The sequence below is a fragment of the Anomalospiza imberbis genome, chromosome 3 (assembly GCF_031753505.1).
Source record: "Anomalospiza imberbis isolate Cuckoo-Finch-1a 21T00152 chromosome 3, ASM3175350v1, whole genome shotgun sequence".
Classification (NCBI taxonomy): Eukaryota; Metazoa; Chordata; class Aves; order Passeriformes; family Viduidae; genus Anomalospiza; species Anomalospiza imberbis.
In genome coordinates this window covers 22,336,794-22,359,487 of record NC_089683.1, presented here as the reverse complement: position 1 = coordinate 22,359,487, position 22,694 = coordinate 22,336,794, and the positions used below count along the sequence as shown (strand labels likewise).

At 34.0% G+C, this 22,694-nt stretch overlaps 1 protein-coding gene across 1 annotated transcript in view; it reads left to right on the top strand.

Annotated features, from left to right (window-relative positions):
• Positions 1-22,694, top strand: part of CSMD1 (CUB and Sushi multiple domains 1) — a 1,092,711-nt gene that overhangs the window by 813,504 nt on the left and 256,513 nt on the right. Inside the window, exons 13-16 of the mRNA XM_068183622.1 lie at positions 11,933-12,115; positions 13,993-14,319; positions 16,106-16,300; positions 21,503-21,641. Of these exons, the coding sequence (XP_068039723.1) occupies positions 11,933-12,115; positions 13,993-14,319; positions 16,106-16,300; positions 21,503-21,641 (844 nt within the window). The remainder of the gene's footprint in view (positions 1-11,932; positions 12,116-13,992; positions 14,320-16,105; positions 16,301-21,502; positions 21,642-22,694) is intronic.

Below are 22,694 nucleotides of genomic sequence, written 5' to 3'. Positions count from 1 at the left end.
AGGGCTTTATCATCAGAATGTTGGGGTATGGCATCAGTGTTCTCCATACAAATCTTTACCCGAACTGAATTTCATCCAAATCCTTGGAGTCCTGATTACTGCCCCGTTAAACCATCTCCACCACTGCTAATTTCTAGGAAAGGGTGTACATTTATTTCATAAAAGTGGTGTCTTAGGAATGCTGTACTGCAATTCAGCACAACCCACATAACGATATTTTTGTATTGTAGATTAATTGTAGCTGTTATTGAGATTTTAAAAAGATCTGGAATTTTTTGTTTATATGCATTTTTCCATCTTTTAAAGCTAGGCTAGTGTGGTGTTATATTTTAGTTAAGTGGCATGCTCTGTCTCACCCCTTAAAAATGTCTGGTTTATTCCAAGCCTGTGATCCTCCCCTGCAGTATCCTGTTTCTGTAATCCCATTGGCCCAATCTGTTCCGTGCTCACTTTGAATCTCCCTGTTAAGTGTGCTGGGGATTGAGGCTCAGGCTGTCTCTCAGCCGGCTCTCCTGGCCGGTGCTCTCTCAGCCCTTCTTTCCCCCTCCCCTTTCCCCCTCCTTCCCCCCCTCTCCCTCAGAAACCATGCTGCCTCCCGGGGGTAGGACCCCAATAAACCCTTATCTAATGAGCACCCTCAGGAGCCGTGTGGAGTCTCCTTGCCTGCCTGCTGCTACCAGTGAGTTCACAGCTTAGGGGGACCACCCCCCACAAACGCGCCACGACAGGCTAGATTCCTATTATCATCTCACTAAAGTAAATAGCAGTTTTTAGGAATTTGGTGCTTATTGGTATGGTTTTCTTTTAGTAACTAACACCATGAAAAGACAAAACATGGTCAGATTTGGGTCATTAAACACTATCTGCATAATTTGTGCCTTCATTATAGTATTTGTTGAATTTCTTAAATGTCACTGTTGATTACTAAGTCACATGATTTCAAATGGAAAATTATATTTGAATCTCAAATATTATTGAAAACATCATACTGGTAGTTGGTACTAAAGAAAGATCTGTGGGAAATATTAAGCAACAGTTGAAGATTTTGATTCTGATATGCAGTTATCTATTAGTGAGATCCTCTATAAAAAACATTTATTTCACTAAAGAGTTCTTCAGCACTTTTTATCTTTCCCAAGTCCTTTCAACCACTGCATGATTTATGTATTGAGCTCATAAACAAACATAAATTTTACACTTTGATTGAAACTGATGTGACATACTAACACCTCAACTTGTTGCGAAGTCAGCATATCCTTCAGAGCAGCCTTTTTTATATTGCTCTCTCATTTTATTAGCAATTTAGATTAAAGGGGTTTTTATTCAGATGAAATAATGGCTTATTTTTATGTTGTTGTGAAATCTGAGAAAAACAATACTTCCTAATCTAAAACATTATCAAGAACAAATTTCATTGTGCATTTGTGCATTTTGTGCATTTGATTTCTCTGTTGTATATATGGCATCATATAAAAAATCCATTCAGACTCCTTATTATACATGAGAATTGCTGAATTAAGTTAAGGAAAAGATATAATGATATCTTAGCATTGTGTGTGTTTGCCAGCTCTGTTTGCATATGAACATTTCTAAAAACTCAATCTTATTCTAATCATGATGAACTAACAGCATTTACTAGAACATAGATTATCTGAAATATGGAGTCTTGCTGTTCTCAGAACATCACTTATGACTGTAGATTGAAGGATTTTAAGTGCAAAAAGTAATGAACTACATTAAATGAGATATATGTGCAGATGAACCTGAATTCTATGAGTTAACTGTCAGTGAAAAACAGTTTGCTACTGCCTCGTACCTTCAGGTCTCCTCTGACCTTTCTGGGTCAGCATAGCCTCTCTTCAGTAGGGCATTATGCACCCTTCCTGGAAAGATTTTAAAATAGCATTTTCTTTACAATCCCCTTGTAGGTTTGGCATTATTAATGTTTTCAACGGGTCTTAATTTTTCTTTTCAATGTCCAAAGAAGAGTGTGATGCTGAAGGAACTTTCAGAAAGCATTTTAAAACAAAACCATCACTAGCAGATGCAAAAGCAAGCAGTGAATATTTTGCAAATACTCTAAGAGTATCAGTTGCAATATAGAAAATAAGTGAAGCACAAGTCCTTATAAATATATGTGTAAAATGTTTCCAGTCTATATCTCCAGGTATGCCTGTTCATGTGTTTTTCCAATTGGTTGAAAGAAAAGAAATTTAGGACCATTTCTATCAGGTAGTGAATAAACTAGGCTTTGTTTCAATGCTATAGAGTGATATTAGCATGTCTGCACTTGCATAGCCTTCCTTGCAGAACTAAGACTTTAAGTGCTTCAAAAAGAAAAAAGGCGAGAAATGTAAACCTTTTTTTGATATTTCTTATGATTTGCAATACTCACCACATTTCAATCTATCTGTCTTTGATAATTCCAGGGTCTTAACATTTGTTGCCACTTCTAGTTTTCCAGTGTCTATATGACCTCTGAAACAGTGAAATGTTTTTATACGGTCACCTTTATAGAAAACATGATAAAAAAGCTTTAATCTGTTAATTTTTCTATTGTGTTGTATTAGCATCCTGTAAAAAAGATTACTGAGTTTTGCTGAGTATAATTTCTCAAGTTTATTCAGCTTGTAACTGAACTTTACTGGACTGTGTTTTCAAGTATTATCATATTAAGTTTAGTTCAAAATATAATCAGCTGCTTGGAACCATGGCCAGAGGTTCCTCCCGTGTTTCTTTGGTAAAATTAATATGCAGAGGAAAGAGGAGGAATTTTATCAGATTTTAGCAAGAATTGGATAGAAAAGAAATTTCAATTTTTATTTTTAACTAATTTCCATTCATTAACTTAATTCCATTTTTAATTTCAACTCACAATATTCTCAAGAAAAGTGGGTGCCACCTATTTATTTGGATTGTCATTTAATCTGCCAAGATTGAAAGTGTATATAATAATCTGACTATGCCTGATCTGTTTGCTTCTCTACAGTATAAGCATTGGGATGTGCTTTCACCAGAACATGTACCTGATAGGAACAACACAAATAAAAATTTACATTTCACCCCACCTTGTGCTATTTGGAAAAAAAACAACAAAAACAAAAACTCACAAACAGTAAACCAAAACAACACCGTACTTGTCAAATAAGTCTTAAAAATATTTTTTTTTTCATGAACAGATTTTAATTGTATCCTGGTTACTCTATGAAGGCCATAGTTCAGCTTTGTTATATAGTAACAGACACAGGATTTCTATGCAGTTTGCTGGGGTTTTAGGTTTGTGCAGTTAACCTCTACAGACAAACAATATTCAGAGACCTTTTTTCAGCAAAATAACCAATACTGTTAAATCCTCATCATTACCCCGCCTGTCCTCCTTCCTTTTTTCTTCTGGGTGTGAAAATGGAAAACCAAGATGGTGAATGTAATTTTAAGACTAAGTCCAGTCTATCTATGCAAAGTGAAATAGTTAATGCTCATGAAGACTCCCCTATGTGACTCTGTGAAATTTCAGTTTTTAATTGCTCTCACTGAAAAAAAACCCACATGAATTTTAGTTGTTTATTTGTTTTCATGAAGGTATACCATGCCTACAAAATATTTTCATGTACATCTGGGTATGTTTATATGGAAGAGATTCCAGACTGAATTCTAAGCTGTAAGATTTCCTTTACTTGTCTGCAGAATAGTTTTATGTTAGGTTATGTTACTCAGAAAGTGTGTTTTATTTGAGAAGAAAAAACTCCCACTGGCATCTTTGGAAAGAAAAGTTTTTCCTTAATCCCACCCGAGAACTCTTGGGTGACAAACAGGACAGGAACCAACAAGGATGGAGGCACAGCAAAAAAACTGAAACATACAAGATATAGGTAGGAACAAAAGGAACTTTTCTTTAGATGGAAAGAGTGTCCATGCAAATAAGTCTCAAAGTTAATGAAAGAGAGAAACTTTGAGATCTTGAAAAACTGTGGATTGCCAAAAAAATTTGAAAGATGCTGCACTGAGTCCAACACTAGGGTGCAGGATTTTTCCTGCAAGGGCAGAATATAGGCGCATAAGGCCTGAAGATGTTTGTTTGTTTGTTTGTTTGTTTTTCCTCTTCAGAAGAATATTTTTGGAGCAATCCTTCTTGCTTCTTTACTGAAATATAATAAGGGAAAATTATTTGGATGTCCACACTGTACTAATATTGGTACATTCAGTTGCTTCCAAAGCTAACATTTTCCATTTGAGCACTTACTGCTTTTACAGCTGGCATTAGAAAAGTACTGAGTTGAAGCTCCAGTAAATCCACACATGATTTTAATATTTCATTTTGTTTTTTGAAACTGTACTTATCACTTCTGGTTTTTAAAGCGGAGGCACACCCACTGTAAGGTACTGAAGTAGAAACTCAGGTAAAATAAGGTCTTCCCATCTAACATTAATTCTATTTTACAAAATTCTCAACTGCCATAGGCTTGAGATTTTGGTGAGGGTTTATTTTAAGAGTATGAGAAAAAGCAGTGCTTATATGGGTACATGTTCTCGAGGAGACTGTACACCTACAATATAAGTCAGGTTAAAGCATCTTGAAAGAGTGTGGCAGTGTTGTTTAGCTATTTTCCTGTAATATTTATGTAACAAACTGTTAGGATTGGGATTAAAAAAGTCTAGATTAAGATAATTGAAGGAGTTCTAATGTCTAATGATAATTCTTTAGTCACATTTTTGCTTCAAAATTCTATAATTATTAATTGCAATCAATTTAATGTTTGCTAAATTAATTTTCTATGATGCCAATTCTTAATGAGAATGCCATATGTCACTAATTTAAGAGATTAAAGGAAGTCCAAATACATTGTGTCATCTGAGTTTATAATCTGAAAAATATGCTGTTTGTATGACATGGCACATTTTCCATAAAATCATGTTAACTACTGGTAATTGTATTTTTATCTTTTAACCCTTTAGAAATAGTGTTTTTCTGTTGGTGGTTCCATCACTTTACTGAGGATCAGTGTTGGCTTTACAATCCTACTACAAATGATTTGCTAGTAACAGCTCATTGATTTTCTTTCTAGATAGCTACCATGTCTTTCTTGTCAGGACTTAAGATAATTTTAAGTACAGATGTTTAGGGATACTCCCTTGTAAATAGATGATTAAGGATACTCCCTTGTAGAGGAAGATAAAGCATATAATTTTCCAAGTTGGAGGGGAGCAATTAGATACACAGGTATTTTTAAAATTCTTAGGTTCTTCTTCTCCAGTTTTTGAGACAGTTAATACATGTGACCTTGCTCAGTCATGTGAGATCTCCCTTGTTCTCCTTAAGTTCTTGAAGATAATTGCTAATAGTTCATTGACTGCTTCAGTTTAAGTACTGAATTTAATTAGGCCCTGTTCCCTTGAACGTATCTGCATTTTCTAAATGGTCCTTAAGCTGTTCTCTTCCTATCCTGCCCTTCTCTTAATTTTATTTAAACATTTTTTATCTAGATAAGAGACAGTGTTCGTCATTCTCCTTTCCTGCTAGTTTTCTTTCTCTTAATTTTAACGACAATTTGATTCTACAAGTTTTGTCACTGCCTTCTACCTCATTCCATGGTTTGCTTTTTCACAATATTCACCCTTATGTTATTCTGATAATTTCTCAGGCAGTTGCACTTCTTTTTTCCTGTACTTACTATTTTCCTGTACTTCCTATTTTCCTGTACTTCCTATTTTTCTGTACTTCCTATTTTTCTGTACTTTCCACAGGATAACTCCGTGCTAACTTTTTGTTCAGGGCACTGCTCAGTCTTTTGTGCTGACTAGTCCTACTCTTTCTAGTAGTAAAGCAAGATGAACACTATAATTTGAACTTATGTTTCTTATCACAAAAAATTAGAATAAAAATCTACAGTGAGACCAAAAGCATATTGGTACTTGAGAATAATAGGTGTTTAGGGAAGAAATGGTGAATTATATGCTGATAAATCAAGAAACAGAATATTTACTCTTTCCAGTGATGCATGCCTCAAATAATTTGTCTCTCAATAAGATTTTCTTCCATGTATTTGTCCAACAACTTTTTGAACACATGTATTTCACTGCCCAGAAAAAGAGATTTGCAGTCTATTTAACTAGTTCTCATTTCTTCAGTAACTTTGATATTTTGTTTTCCTCCCCTAGTTCTAATGTTAGCTTTTTAAATGGAAGAGCAGTACTGCATGTAAAATTCAACATGGAAATGAAATTTTTGAAGATTTTTGTGTGTGGACAGAATTATATTCTCTGTTTTGTTCACTGTTCCTTTTCCAATAATTCTTAACATTTTCAATAGCTTACAGATTCATAGAATTATTTAGTATTCCAGCGCCTCTGTTCCTGAAGTCCTAGCTGTCAAATCAGAGTCTATCATTGTGCCTGCAAACTCATAATAATGATTTTTTCCCCCATATTTATTTTTCTACAAATTTTGGTAATGAATTTAACATGCTTGGTTAGTAGGTATCATACATTTTTTGCAATAGTAATAAAAAGCTTTTTTCTCATTGCTGTTCATACTTGATCTGCATTTACCCTTGAACATAGAAAATTGATTGTAAAGAAACCAATTTTTTTTTCTGCTTTCTGTAATAACATGCATAATATTTAAGTACACAGTATATATTAAACTTAAAGAACATGTTGTAAATTTTGTTGTAAATTTTGTTTTCTGCTTTATTGTTTTCAAGGATTTTTTATAAGATATGATGCAATACAATGTTATTGTTACCAGTAAGCCACCATATGCTATGATAGTAAGCTGCTAGTTTAAATGGACTTCCTACGAAAATTGGGGTTTTTTTTAATCAATCTGATTCTAAAGTCACATTTGAGGGTTTTTTTTTTATATTGATACAGAATACAATAAGATGGAAGCAGCAAAAATTAATCTACTGGATATGATCTGTGGTCTTTTTGATAACAGCAAGGACAAATCATTTCAGACAAAATGTGAGAGCCTCTTAAAATGCAGCAGCAAACTATATGATCTGTGAAGGCCTTCTCTTTTTATATTTGGAGACTGATAATAAATTGCACTGTTAAATTTCTTTGAAGAAATTTACCGGAATAATGATAAAATTGTGATCATTTGTAAAATTGTCATGTAAGGCCATCCTCTTTTTAGTGGTGGGCCAACCTAATTTTAGCTTTAATAGCTACTTTTACAGACCAATTATGTGCTATCTGAATTTTTTTTGTATTAATTTTGATTTACCATTTTCGTTTTTAGTAGTAGTAGTTCCTATGTTCCATTACAAGAATAATGTATAAAATATCATTCCTTTGTTCATGTCCTCTTCTGCAATCCTGAGCATCTTTCTAGCCCTTCTCATTTTATAAGGGTTTGCTTGTATAAGAGTTTCTCCTTTTTGTTTTTAAACTACATTAAGTATTATGACTGTTAACACAAGGAGGCATGAGGAATAAGAGGAAATAAAATAAATAATCACTTTTCTTATATATGGAAAATTAATTTAGTTAATTTCTGTAACCTCTCAGAGTTTAAATGTTAAACTTTATTTTCTTTTTTTTTTGTTTGTTTTTTTGTGTGTGTTTTTTTTTGTTTTTGTTTTTGTTTTTTGTTTTTGTTTTTGGTAAACGTATACCTACGCCAGTTCACAGCTTCCCTTAATCTATCTTGACTATGAATAAGATGATAATTATGAAATATTGTAAAATAATTACTTTAGGTTTTAAAGCTGTTGACTTCAACTTTCTGATAAAAACCTCAAGTTTATTTTATATCTCAAAATTTGATTTTTGCTCAACTCACATGTGTTAAAAACATGTATTTAGTTTAAATTGCATTTATGCAACTGAATTATTAATGTGTGAAATTAATATTTATACTCTTTGTGTTGTATCTAGATTCAGATTTAATTATTAGGTGATTCACTAATCATCTAAGCTAGATTGTTGGATAGTGTGAATGAAAACACAGCAACACTAAGAATTTAATTTGAACTGTGTATTTTTAATCTAGTAACAAGGGAGAAAAAACAGTAAATTACTCCTTCCATGAATAGTAAGTTTGAGAGTGCAAAATCTAAACTATGAATTATTTTATTATACATTTCAGATACCGTAATCAACGTCCTTACATCAAAAAATACTTGAATTGCAATGTGACATCTTTCAAACAGTTGTCATGATGCATATTTAAATGCTTAATATCACTTTTAAATTGCCGTATTTCTTCATTTGAAAGAAAACAGAGCAACAGAAATGTCTTTTAATTAAATTCAGAGAGATATGACCTTACAGTCAGAAATCTAATCTTGTCCTTCTTCTAACATGAAAGAAAGAATATTCCCTGAAACTGAGTAAATATTTCTAGTTTACAAACAAGATGAAAAGTCTGTTTCCCCAGGCTATTGAAAGAGGGTACATGAAAGCCAAGAACAATTGCATAAGATCAATATTAATATTTTGGTAAACAAAGGAAGCTGATGTTTAAATTTAGACTTGAGAGTTTATGTGTAAACTTCATGAAGTTCACACAGCTCTAAGAACTCAGATCAAAAGAAGTTCAACATTGAATGAGTACACAGAATAACCCTAAAAGAACAGCGCTTTAATTGCCATGCTAAATAGGTTAGCATAGATTTTATTTTCATGTTTGTTATTTTAAGAACATTTTCTATCCCATAGGATTTTTCTAAGAGCTCAGCATAACTTCAACGGAATTTGTCTGAAATGTTCTCTTTTTTAGCAAACTGATACAGGGTGTCTCTTCATTTATGAAACAGAATAATCAATGCATGTGTTGCAGCAATACACACAATGCATCTCAGCTGCATTTAGACATTTTAAAAAATTACTCAGTGACTAAATCTGTAGAAGTCAAACAGGTATCGTAAAGGACAATGAAGAAAAAATCTGTGCAAAATCCCAGAGGAAAGAAAAATGTTGGGAATCTTTACATGACTACTACTCTAGATCTTGTATAAAGAAAGAGTATTCTTTAAGTGCAAATACAAAACCATTAGTTTGGACTTCTGCGTCTTCCCTTAGTTTTGGGTTTTTAATGTAAGGGAAATGTAGCTTTTGACTAAAGAGAATCAGAGAATCATTTAATATCATCAGTTCAACCATTAATCCAGCACTGCCAGTTCCCCAACCTAATGCTATCCCTCAGTGCCACATCTACATATTGTTTAAATACTGCTGGGATGGTGACTCAGCCACTTCCCTGAGCAGCCTGGTCTGATGCTTGACAGCCCTTTCTTTGCACACTTTAGAGCACCTTCTAGTACCTAATGGGAGCCTCCAAGAGAGCTGCAGAGGGACTTTTCATAACAGCATCTGGTGATAGGACAAGCGGGAATAGCTTTGCACTGAAGAAGGGTCGTTCTAGATTAGATTTTAGGAAGAAACTCTTTACTGTGAAGGTGCTGAGGCATTGGAACAGGTTGCCAAGAAAAGTTGTGAAGACCTCATCCCTGGGAGTATTCAAGGCCAGGCCAGATCTAAGGAACATGGGCCTAGTGGAAGGTATTCCTGTCCATGACAAAGTGACTGGAACTACGAGATCTTTAAGGCCCCTTCAGACCCAAATTCTATGATCCTATGATGATTCTATGAATTACAATGAGTGTTTTCTGTCAGCCTGAATAACTTTTGACTAGAGTAGATTTCCTGTTAGGGATACATATAGTCTTCAATTTAAGGTTTGGGAAGATATAGATTCCTAGACCTGGATGGAATTTTTCAATCTATTTATTGTCAAAATGCAAATAAGACATCCTCAGAAGTGTTTTATAAATCTGTCATATTTTCTGGATTGTTTTTTATATTGAACAAACAAGCACAGACCCTGAATGTTTAAATAGAAATAAAGTTAATGTAATTATTTTTGACATTTTTATGAGTTATTTGGCTTTTCAGTATAAAAGAAATTTATTCAAAAATCCTTCTATTGTGTGCTAGAGAACCTGAAATTTATAATTCAGTTATTTTTTATGAGACGTATTTTATTAAAACTATTTTTTCAAAGAGAGAAACATATTTTTAAATGTTTTATCTGAAATTAGTGTTAATATTTTTAATTTATGTATGCTTTTTGTGCTTGAAAATAAGATATTTACAAATCTGAATTATGTACCACCATATGCCCATATGAGCATTTTTGGATCAAGGCTGATACATTAAGAATAAAAAAGTATTTGCTTCATCTCCTAAGTTTGGCAAAGAGTTTACGATCATTCTCACATGTTGGATTAGATACAGCTCTGCTGTCAGTGAGGGAGATGAACTTCTAAAACGTGATTAAAATCTGTATTCTGATTTTCTGTGGCTCCTCACATTTTCATGAAGTATGGAAAGATGTGCATAGCTGAAAACACGGGTTTTCAGTGCTACTCTGTGGAAGTAAAAGTCATTATCTCAGTAGGAAAAGACAAGTGAAGCTGCATTAAAGCATTTGTATGTATAATTTTGATTCATTATTTAAAAATATTTTTTATAAAATTTCTCTCTCAAATGTTTTATTGTATTTGTATACTAGACATTTTAGAAAATGTTTTTAATATATACATTCTAACTTTTTGCTAAGACAAATTATTTAAATAAAATAATAACGGGTCCATCATGCACAGCATCATCAGCAGGTCAAGAAAATTATTACAATGTGCAATATATGCCATAGCTTCCTGAACATGTCTGTCAACAATCTGTTAATGACTGCTTTAAGGGTGTAAACATAGTGGAGTGACTTCACATATGATAATTTTGTATCCTGTATCTTAAAATTTCTGTTGCTGAGTCAAAGTCTTCTTCTTGGATCTTCTGCCAGGATTTAACATAATTAGATCTAACAATATTTAACAGCAAACATTTTCAATTATATTAAATTATGTTAATATTTAATACTATTCAGTGAGTTAAATTTTCCTTTTATCTTGAATGTTTCTGATTTCATACCTTGGACTGAACTGTAAAATATTTAAATGCCAAGAACTTTATTTTTACTTTCATTTAAATCAGATTTACATAATTTCATTACATGTGCAGCAACACAGTTTGTAGAATCAGAAGAGCTTTGTTATTTTTCTAATCAAAGGCAAGTTAATTAAAAAAAATTGCTTTCAATTTAATAGCAAAGAAATGGAGCCTTCATTTTCTGACGGGTGGCCGTGTGTATAGTATTTTGTAAGATTATTCTATCACAGGCAATTAATACTTACATTTTCTTTTCTAATACTGATGGTATTCATAAATTTCATGTGATTTGAATTTTTTATAGCCTTATCTGGTTTGTGTAGATTTGAGATCTACAAATGAAATAATTTAAGAAACAGAGCTCTTGGAGAATATATTGAAACATTATCTGAAATGTTAATTTATTTTCAGCATAGCTGAATGCAGCTGGGAAAAATGTGGCTCTAATTTGAAGTATGTGATTAAGAAATAATTTCTCAATTTTGTTTTTATTATACTTAAGTTATTTTAAACTGAAATATATTGACTCTATTAGGAAATTATATACTTTTAATCATATCATCCATAGACTTATAAATGGAATTGCAGGTGTGAGTTAAGAGATTCTTTAGTATGAGTACTTTGCGAGAAAAACGATCTACATATATTATGTCTCCATGGGTAGGATGGAGACTGTGGCTTTATAATTTTACCTTCCAATATGCTGTAATTTGGTGCAGTCCTGCAGTTAAATACAAGTATTTTGTTATTTTCAGCAATGCAGCAATGCAGGTATGGAAGCTATTAGCTTGTGAAAGAACTTTAGATCCTAAGTCATCTTTGAGGCAGTTTCACAGCATTTACCCCTAGTTCATTTTCATCTGTAAATATTAGTTTAATGTATAATGCCAAATATTTTGAAAGTACTTCTGATACTGACATATAAATTGATTGCAAATGTATTTTCCTTATTATTGCATTTGAATTTTTTGATATTCAGAAATAGAGAAAGGAGGTTGTGGAGATCCTGGAATTCCATCATATGGGAAAAGGACTGGCAGCAGTTTTCTGCATGGAGACACACTTACCTTTGAATGTCAAGCAGCTTTTGAGCTGGTGGGAGAGAGAACGATTACATGTCAACAAAACAACCAGTGGTCTGGCAACAAACCCAGCTGTGTTTGTAAGAATTATTATACTTTTTTCTCTGTTTGTTTTTCTGACCTTAACCTCTTGCATTTCTTAACTTTTGTGACTAATCAACAGGAAAATACTTCAAAGTACCTTGAAGACTTTCTCTATCATGGTTTTCTTTTTTTTTTTCAATTTACTCGGTAGTTCATTTATGGGGAACATCACGCAGGACTGTTTTTAGAACGTTGTTTACACTGATTTTATATATAATTGAACCACTTAACACTCTTCATGTAAATGTGTGTTGAATTTTATTCTAAATGAGCAACCCCTAATAGCAGATAAGTGTTCAAAAAGATTCTGTGGCACATACGTGTTTCATTCAGGCAGTGCAAAACAGCCTGCAGACCCACATAAGAAAAGACTGGGGTTTTTTTGGGTTTGTTTGTTTTTTTGTTTTTTTTTTTTGTGATATGTCACAAAGATGTGAATATGAATATAAAGAAGATAAGGATATCGAACATATGAAAAGTTTAGGTAAGGTCATTTGTTGTGATTTTTGTTTTAAAAGATAAAATATATTTGTTGTTAAAAGAGGGTTGTTGGGTTGGGTTTTTTGTATTTGGTTGGGGTTTTTTTGGTTTTTGTTTATTTGTTTGTGTATTTTTGTTTTTTGAGGGGGGTGGTTTATTTGTGTTGGGTAGGGTTTTTTTTTCCTTTTCTTTTTTTTTTCCTTTCTTGAAAAATAGAGCAAATCTTTCAAGTACACAGGTATATTAGGCACTTCAGTTCTGTAGATCATGTTAAATTTTCCTATAACAAGTCATACAAATCAGTACTGGACTTGATAACCATCACAAGCTTTGTAAGGTGTCCTGCTCTATTTGGACATGTATGTACTTTGAAGCTGTGTTGGTACAGGACTTAAACTGAGGAAGATTGCTCTGTACCCAAATAATTCTCAATATGCCTTGCAATGCTGAATTGTGTCTAAGCATGTAAAGCCTAGGCACAGAGACAGTTCAGCAGCAGTTCCCTTGGAAGACAGAAGTTGTGTTTCTTCATGGTGCTGTATTGCATTGGATTGCTATATCAGTTTGTGTTGACAACGTAGGATATTTTACTGTGCTTCCAGTGTTACATATGTACATGCCCTGTGAAAGAGCATGGAATCTCTAACATCTATTTACATACACTGAGTTCAGTTTGACACATTTGTAGTGCTGAATAAGGGTTGTCCTTTGTGCTAACTAATATTCAGTGAGTCTTCCCCTTTGCGAATGCACTGTACTTCTGCCTACAGTACCAGTCACCAGGTCAAGACTCTGAAACCAGTTAGGCTATGTCTTGATGAAAATTGGTTCAAAAGAGTAAAAAAAAAAAGAAAAATTATAGCTGTGAATCATTTTTGGTTTTGCTTAAGCCATCAAAAGGAAACTAGGGTAAAATTAGTTCAGACCATATACTCTTAAGATTTCTTGATTCAGTCACATCTGAATTTCCACCATTATTTGCATCAGTATGAACTTTTTATACTACAGACAAAACTGGCCCTCATGCTTGTTTTTTTTTATTGTTAAATACATTTTAATGCATATTTGGAAAAAAAAAATATTCAAATTTGGATATTTTCATTTTAGAACAAACCTGACAAGTTTTTTGCAAATTCTGATGCATCAAACATTATTTTTGCTTTCTTTGGTATTCCACTACTTGCTAATCTCTTGCAGGCCCTGCTTCAGTCACTTGTGGAAAAAAAACATTGGAGAGCTGTTCTGAAAGTGTTAAACATTTTCTGCTTGCATGTGTAGTAGTTTTGACATCCAGACTTGAAAATCATCCTTTTCCACAATAATAAAAAAAATAGACAAACCTTTATAATGTTTGTAGATAGTATTTTGAGAATATTATTGTTGTTTCCTTTAGTTTCATGTTTCTTCAACTTCACCACACCATCCGGAATTATTCTTTCTCCAAATTATCCTGAGGAATATGGGAACAATATGAACTGTGTTTGGTTAATTATCTCAGAGCCAGGAAGCAGAATCCATCTGATTTTCAACGACTTTGATGTAGAACCCCAATTTGACTACCTTACAATCAAAGATGATGGGATTTCAGATTTACCACCTCTTGGCACATTTTCTGGCAATGAAGTCCCTTCTCAACTGGCTAGTAGTGGGCACATAGTAAGACTTGAATTTCAGTCAGATCACTCTACCACTGGAAGAGGATTTAATATCACTTACACAAGTAAGAACTTCTGCTTTTTATTTTATGCCTAGTTTTATGCTTTCTTCATAATAATTAAAGCAGAGAATCTATTATTTCTATTTCTATTTCTATTTCTATTTCTATCTCTATTTCTATTTCTTTTTCAGAAGCAAATTGTCATGATTGTATAATTGCACTGTTTTCAGATGTCTTCCTTGTATTTGTTAGCTTATCTGAATCCTTATAATTTATTTATTTTAATTGTGATAGTGCTGAGGCATTCCCTTCATTATTTATTATTTGTCTTTTTTGTTCATGCTGCATAAATGCAGATCCTGTAACTAAAGTCCAGATCTTTCACATCAAAGTATCCAGTGCATGTAATTTAATATACTTCTTAATGGAACCATCAAGAATAAATTCATAAAGGTATTAATCTTAGATCCCAAATATGGGGGTATTAATCATAAAAGCATAAAAGTAATCATCAATGCAAATATATAGTTTTGGGAATGTGCTTTGCTTTTGTATGTTTTTTTTCTAGTTGAATGGGGTAGAATCTATGAATACAAACCCATAAGAATAGAGATCTCTTTTCTGCATTGCACATAGCAGTTACACTCTGTGCTTTTTCCAGTGTCTAGAACACAGCTGAACTGCTGCAGAAGTCTTTCCTATAAGATTACACTAATTTAGAATCATTCTTCTATCTGGGTCCTGTCCCTTTATAAATTTTAAGAAAGTGCTACCTTTGAGAAGGCAATTCTCAAATGTGCAAAGTTTAATTGTAACTGGACAACCAGTCCAAAAGTTATTAAATCTGGACCTACTAGTCGTGTATGTATAGAGAGGTACTGAGAAAATAAGTCTCTCCTGTTTGGGCAACCAGGCTACGAAATATCTGGCTACAGATGGCCCTTTATTTTGTTTATATAAAAATATATTACCAAGTAGTACTCTCAATAGAAAACTAGTAACAGAATTGTCATGTAGAAAACATTTTTACATTTTCCATAGATTGCTAACTCTCCTAAAAGTTTTGAGAGTCATTCAAAGATGCTACTTATGCAGAGGTTATAATTTTAACTGAAGAAATTATCTTCTAAGATTATAGAAGTTAATTGACAATAAAGCTGTCTTTGAGACCTTTTGAACTGTTTCTGTGTTGTGTCAATTAAAATAATAGTGTTTGTGGCCAAGCTTTTTTCTTGCATTATTTGGAAAGATTCCCCACATAAAGCTGGAATTCATTGATTTCAATCTTTTTTAAATCTTAGATGCCTAAATTGGTCTTTTGCTTTTATAGGAGGGGATAATTTTTGTCCTTAGAAATAGGGCAAGAAGAAAAAAGGGGAAGCCATTTCCTCTTGTTTTATCACTTAGTACTTGTGAGAAGAGGCCAATACTCACTTTGCTACAACCTCTTTTCAGGTAGTTGTAGGGATCAATGGGGGCTCCCCTCAGCCTCCCTTTCTTCAGGTTAAACAACCCCAATCCCCTTATATTAGAGGCAAAATGGCTGGGATTTGTCCACAGGAAAATTTAGGCAAATTATTCTTGTGTATCTAAGCCACATATATCTAAAATCTTCTGAATTCCAACTATGTTGCATGTGTGTAAGCATCATTGGATTTGAAGCTTTTTTTGAGAAATTTTCTATACTTTGAATTATATATTACTATATGTGTTACATATTACTGTATTACAAGTGAAATAGTATTCTCCTTCTCCTCCAAAAAACAAGACACAAAGTTTAATGGTATAGTTTTTATTATTACTATTATTGTGAGATTTATTCCCAGTATTTTTACTATATTTTTATTAGCCTTTGGTCAGAATGAGTGTCATGATCCAGGCATTCCTATAAATGGGAGGCGTTTTGGAGACAGATTCCTTCTGGGAAGTTCTGTTTCCTTTCACTGTGATGATGGCTTTGTGAAGACTCAAGGCTCTGAATCCATAACCTGTATTATGCAAGATGGAAATGTAGTATGGAGCTCCACTGTCCCACGTTGTGAAGGTAAGGGCACAATCTTTACCTTGCACCTACAGTTTGAATAATGACAGTATTTAAATTTAGTTTAGTTTTTACATTTTGCACATAAATAAGACTGCTTTACCTGAAGTTATTATCTCATCTTAACACTCTTCCAGTCAAGTGAGAGCACACTAATAGAAACAAGATAGCTTGCTTTTGTATTCTTAGAATAAATTAACATTCTAAAAATCTAGTTGCTATTGTGTCCAAGTTCTGATTGTCACCATCCTTACTTGGTTGTGAATTATAACTGCTATAACAGTTTTGGCTTTAGCACACTGAAGAACAATTATCTACCACATAGGAAGTAAAAAAAGTTTCTATATAGAAGTCCTTTTTGAAAATATACCACTTTAGCTTTCTCAAAATTAAAATATACCTGAATTTCTGTGTATAATGTTATAACTTGCAGTACACTTATTTCTGAGAAATATAGTGAAAACCAGAGCTATGTTTAATATCCATGATATTCCCAAAAATTTCCCCAAATTTATTTGCTTGTCCTTTCTTAGGTGGATAAATAGACTAAGATGATGTCTACTTAGGTTTAAAACTCTCTTTAGAATGAAGTACAATAGGATGCTTAACTGATAGGTTCTAAAGTCAAGACAGATGAGTGCATTTAATAAATGACTAAAGTACGTTTTTTCAAAGTCATGTTCAAAATGTATACTTTTTTTAAACAATAGATACATAGACAGACTAGATTAAAATGTTTTTTTGAGAGAACTAATCCAAACCTTCTAAATCTCACATTTCCATTAATTTCAGTGTCATTGCAATTAGGGATCTAGATCACATAACTTTTCTTGTTGTTTGGGCAGTTTGAGAACTCAGTTCTCATAAGACTCTGCATTTCAAAGAAAATTTAAAAATACAGAAGAACCCTCCCATGTCTGCAGTCTGTTAGAAGTGTATGTGAACCTGGATGTTGTACTAGCAAAATTTCTTACCCTGATTAAAGTATGTTACACAGTGGAGCAGGGTTCTTCTTTTATTCTTAGAGGAAACCCAGCTCACTCCAAAGCAGGGAGTAGGGTGTTGTTTTTTTTTTTTTTTTGTCAGAAGATTTTTTTCTCATTTCTCAATTCAATTGTTGAAGTATTCAGTGTAATCTTTGTTTAATTTTATTTTTGAAAATACATAGATAAAAGACCAATGATGAGCACTTTTAAGGGTAAAAAAAGAGAAAAAAAATTACAGAAATTACTTTTCTATAAAATACATAGGTTCCCCTCAGTTATCCTTTCTTTGAACTTTCTGGTATGTTTACTTGGTTTTTAATGAGGAAAAGATCAAACTAATATCAAACTAATAGACTGGCTTGGTTTTCTCTTTTTTTTTTTTCTTTTTAGAATTTGATCTTTGTTTCTTTTATGGAAGGAAGTAGTTGGGTTCAGGACATACTCCTTTTCGATGTGAATTATCTTGATAATTTAAGGAGTTTCTGGGTTTAGATTATGGATTAAGATTCCTAAGCATGATTTAGTTTGCTTCTAGTTGTCTGAGATTTCTGAACTACTGTTGTTTTTTCGTTGTTGCTCTGCTCTGTGGTTTTTTTTATACATATAGTAAGCAACTCCTGAAATACATGAAGTAAAATATGTTCATGAAGTGCTATAATCAGTTGAGGTTCAACAATCTTATGACTGTTCCTGTTCATAGTATGATGAAATTTAATTTTAAAAACCACTATGGAATAAATTAATTTCCTCATTAACTATACTCATATAAGGTAAAAGCCATTTTTATGGCCTTTCATTTTGCTTCAAAGAAAATTCAGTGTGTTTCAGGATTTGTGGGTTGCTTTTATCACTCAAATCTGGAAAAAAATTCCTAGAGACAAGTACAACTATAAGTGAAATCAAATAAATCTCTCTCAATAGTTTTTTTGTGTTGCTAAAAACATTGAAATAAAACTAAGCATATTAATTTACAACTCACAAATTCATGTTGCCATCCATTTCTATATGGCATAAAAGGCTGGTTTGTCACTACTTAGAGAAACAGAAGAAATCTAGCAAGATTCACCTTCACTGAAATGTTAAATTTTCTGATAATGATACCACTGACTTCTTCTATGAGGACAATATAAATGATACTAAGATGAATTTACCTGACCTTGAAAGTATTCCTGTGTTCTGCTGTGCCATAGCCTTTAGTAAAACATAACATCCTAAGGCCCTGTGCCATGACAGCTTAAATTTTTAAGGGACTCATGTTTTCCTAAATTTGTTCTGTCATTTCTGCTGTTGTTTAATCCTGCTCCAAAGTCCTTTAATTTTGCTCTGAAAAATGCCCCTCTCTAGCCCTATCATTTTCACAGCCCTCTTGCAATACATTTTATTTTTTTTATTTTTTAATTTTTATGGAGGATGATCAGGTTAGAGAGCATTCAAACAAATTTGACATAGAGGAATGGGTCTGATGGGATGCAGCCAAGATTTCTGAATAAGCCATCCAATGACATCACACGGTCACTCAATATCTTGGGAAGCTGATTTAAACCAGGGAGATCCCTGAGGACTGGAAGAAAGCAAAGTCTTGGAGAACAGAAAGAGAGAAGATCTGAAGAGCTACAGGTCTTATCTCTATCACTGGGAAAGGTGATGCAACAATATTCCTTGAAACCATTTCCAAACCACGTGCTGTGGTTTAAACCCAGCTGGAAATCAAGCCACATGCAGCTGCTCCTTTCCCCTCCACCCCTTCCTGTGAGAAGGAGAAAAAAGGCAAATACTCTGAACTGAGACAGGAAAAAAGCAATGAGATAAAATAGTAAGAGCAAAAATATTAATAACAAAAGTATACAAGAGAGGGTGATTTACATACAAAAAAGTGCTCACCCACTGACTGACTGACCAACCAACCCAACCAAACTCCATGTGTGGGTGGCCACCGAGACAAAGACAAAATGCCCCCCCAGATCCTCCTGATCATGTTTTCCCTCCACCCCATGTCACATTCTCTTGCAGTGTTGGCTTTTCTTTGCCCCAGTCCTGGGCACGCTGCTCTTCGGTGAGACTGGGGCCGCCGCGTGGTGCGGAGCTCTAGGGCTGAGCCTCCACATGGGTCTGCCATGCCTGTAGCCTCATGCTGAGGCGAGATAAAGGGTTAGAGAGAAGGCACACTCTGCCCGCGTGTCTCAGAACTGTTTATTTCCCACGTGGCTGCAGCAGTGGACAAAGTAGCTGTTCCCAAGACCATGTGGGCAAAATGGCGCTTTGGACAAGGGGAACATTGGGCTAAATAGGGGGCAGGCTGACAGGGGCAGAAGCCCCCCTCGCCCAATGGGGACAGACGACAGGGGAGTGACATGGAACACAGCAATCTATGGGAATGTAACAGGGGTTTGTACAGGGTTTTGGGACAAATGGGAATGCAGAGGTGGGGTGATTGATACAGAATTTTCTGTGAGGAAGAAGGGAGTGGTTACAAGATTGACAGGTGAAAGCTCCTATAGCAGACAGCTTGGAGCAAACCATTTTGAGGGGAAAATAGGGGTACATAGAACCAACCTAACTAACATTTATTAAAATCCCTAACTGTACCAACCCAGCATGCAACATTCTCTTCTTCTTGCAAGTGAAGTCCCTGACTTCTGACCCTCAGAGATGGTGTGAGTGGTACAGAATAACCACCCAGGTGTACCCACATAGCTCCAAACTCTGCCCACTCAAGGCTACTGCGAGAAAATTAACTCTGTCCAAGCCAAAACCAGGACAAAATGAAGAAAACTATGGTGACTGGGAGTAATCAACATGCATGTATGAAGAGTAAAATCATGCCTGACCAACCTTTTAGTCTTCTGTGTTAAGATGAACTGTCTGATGGATGAGGGCAGAGTAATGGATATTCAGTTTTAGTAACGTGTTTGACACTGTGTCATGCAGAATTTTCAATGACAAACTGATGAAGTAGGGACTAGAGAAGTGAACAGTGAAGGTGACTGAAAACTGACTGAACTATTTGGCTCATAGAATTGTAGGTAATGTCACAACTGGAGGTTAATTGATAGAGGTGTAGCCCAGGAGTCAATCCTCTATCCAATACTGTTTAAAACCTTCAGTACCAAACTGAATGCTGAGGCAGAATGTACTCTGAGCAAGTCTGAAGATGATGTAAAACTGGGGGGAGTGGCTGGTGTTACAGATGTTTGTGCTGCTGTTCAGAGGGATGAGAGAGGCAGGAGAAATGGGCTGAAAATAAATGACAGATCTTTCCCATCTGTTCAGCATTGGTGAGGCTGTGTTGGGAGCACTGTGTGCACTCCTGGGATCCACAGTACAAGAGCAATGTGGACATATTGCAGTGAGTCCTGTGAAGGGTCACAAAGATAAGTAAGGACTTGGAGCATCTGTCATACAAGAAGAGGTTGAAATAACTGTGCTTGTCTCAATTGGAAAAGAAAAGGCTCAGGACTCAAGAGGAATCTTGTCAATATGTACAGATAACTAATAGGATGGTTTAATGAAGGTGGAGCTGAACTCTCCTCAGTGGTGTAAAATGACCAGACAAGAGGCAGTTAACAGAAACCGAAATACATGGATTTCAGTTTTAAGATAAGAAAAACCTTGCACTGTGAGAGTCATCAAACATTAAAACAGATTGTCCGGAAAGTCTGGGGAGTGTTTGACTTTGGATGAAAGGCGTGATCCTGACTCGACATGTTTCTGTGCAATCTGTTGTTTTGAGCAGGAAATGGACTAGATGATTTCCAGACATCCCCTTCAAATTAAACCATTCTATGGTCCAACAGAATATTTACAACTGCCAGTTCCACTGAGCTCAGTGATTACTCAAAAAGGTGGCACAGAACAGCGGTAATAATTACTTGGAACAATTTGTCTGATATTTCCATGTCAATGTGGAATCATACTGGATCTAAATATGATGAGACAGTATCATTTTTTAATAAGATACTGTGCTTTTCTACAGAAGGATGGTTGGCAGACCCAAGTGCCACGCTTTGTGTATTAAAATATATAGAGAGTAATAAGTTTTTATAAGACACATTGCAGGCCTCATGAGTCTCAAGAAATCAAAGTAGTGTGTTAAACTATTAAAACTATATTAACCATATTTCTATGCATTTTAATTTGATTTTTTTGCAATTTCTTTGAATATATAATATATTAGAAATAATTTGTATGTTACAAATATACTTTTTTTTTTTTTTTTAAGCACCATGTGGTGGACATTTGACAGCATCGAGTGGTGTTATCTTGCCACCAGGGTGGCCAGGATATTACAAGGACTCACTTAATTGTGAATGGGTGATTGAAGCAAGACCAGGACATTCCATTAAGATCACTTTTGACAAGTGAGTATCATAAAGTTAAAGAAGTGAGGTCTGAGCATAAACACTTGCTTTATTATTGAGGAATAAGTATATACTTTAAGAATTCAAACCGCACAAAGGAACCTCATTGCAACAGTCACAATACTATTCCTATGAGTAGGCAATTAAAGCTTTCTAATGTGTTGTTTGCTTCCATTGCACTCAGCGGGAAGTTCAAGAAATTTAAGATGCTGACTTTTTTTTCTCATTAAAGTCTTCATAGTATTTATAGGTTTATATTTATTTGTAATATTTTTTTTTAATTATTATTCAGAAGCCTGAGGATTTCAGGGACATCTTAAATGGAAAAAGTAGTTTAAGTTATAAGATGGAGCATTTAAATTTTATAAAAGGAAATGCATTGCCTGAAGTTGCAGATATTTGAATGTGCATGACCTTAACAGCGTGATGACAATATTTCTGAGAAAATAATGAGAAACATAGGCTTCTGTGACATGTGGTGCAGTTCAAAAAATCAATTTGCTGAATTTTAGACAGATGCACACACATATTCCATTGCAGAATTCTGGAGTTTTGTGTACAAATTGAACTGCAATGACATTAAACAAGAACTTGATGTTTACAAAATGAAGAATTCTGATCAAATATAATTTTTGAAGTACAGCAGATACAAAATTAATCTACTTCAACATTATCTTAGCATTAATAGCAAATGGATTCTGTTGCTGTTCCCTAATTGTTTCAATTGCAAAATAGTATTACCATTCAGCATGTTGGTTTTGGTAGACAAAGAAAAAACCTTTCCATTTTTTCTTTGGAGGTTTATGGAACTTTTCTGGAAGGGTTAGAAAATTGTCTAACTTTACTACATCACATTATAAATTTTATTAAAAGTGTTATGCTTGTTAAAAATAGTATAACCTTGCTTTTGCAATAAAATTATTTCCTTTTGTCAACACAAAGGCTTTGTTACCCAGTTTAAAAATTCCATGGAAAAGCTTTTTTATTGCTTACAAGAAAGACTGACTTTGTTGTCTGATATAACATTAGCAAATTACAAATCAGTAACGGATT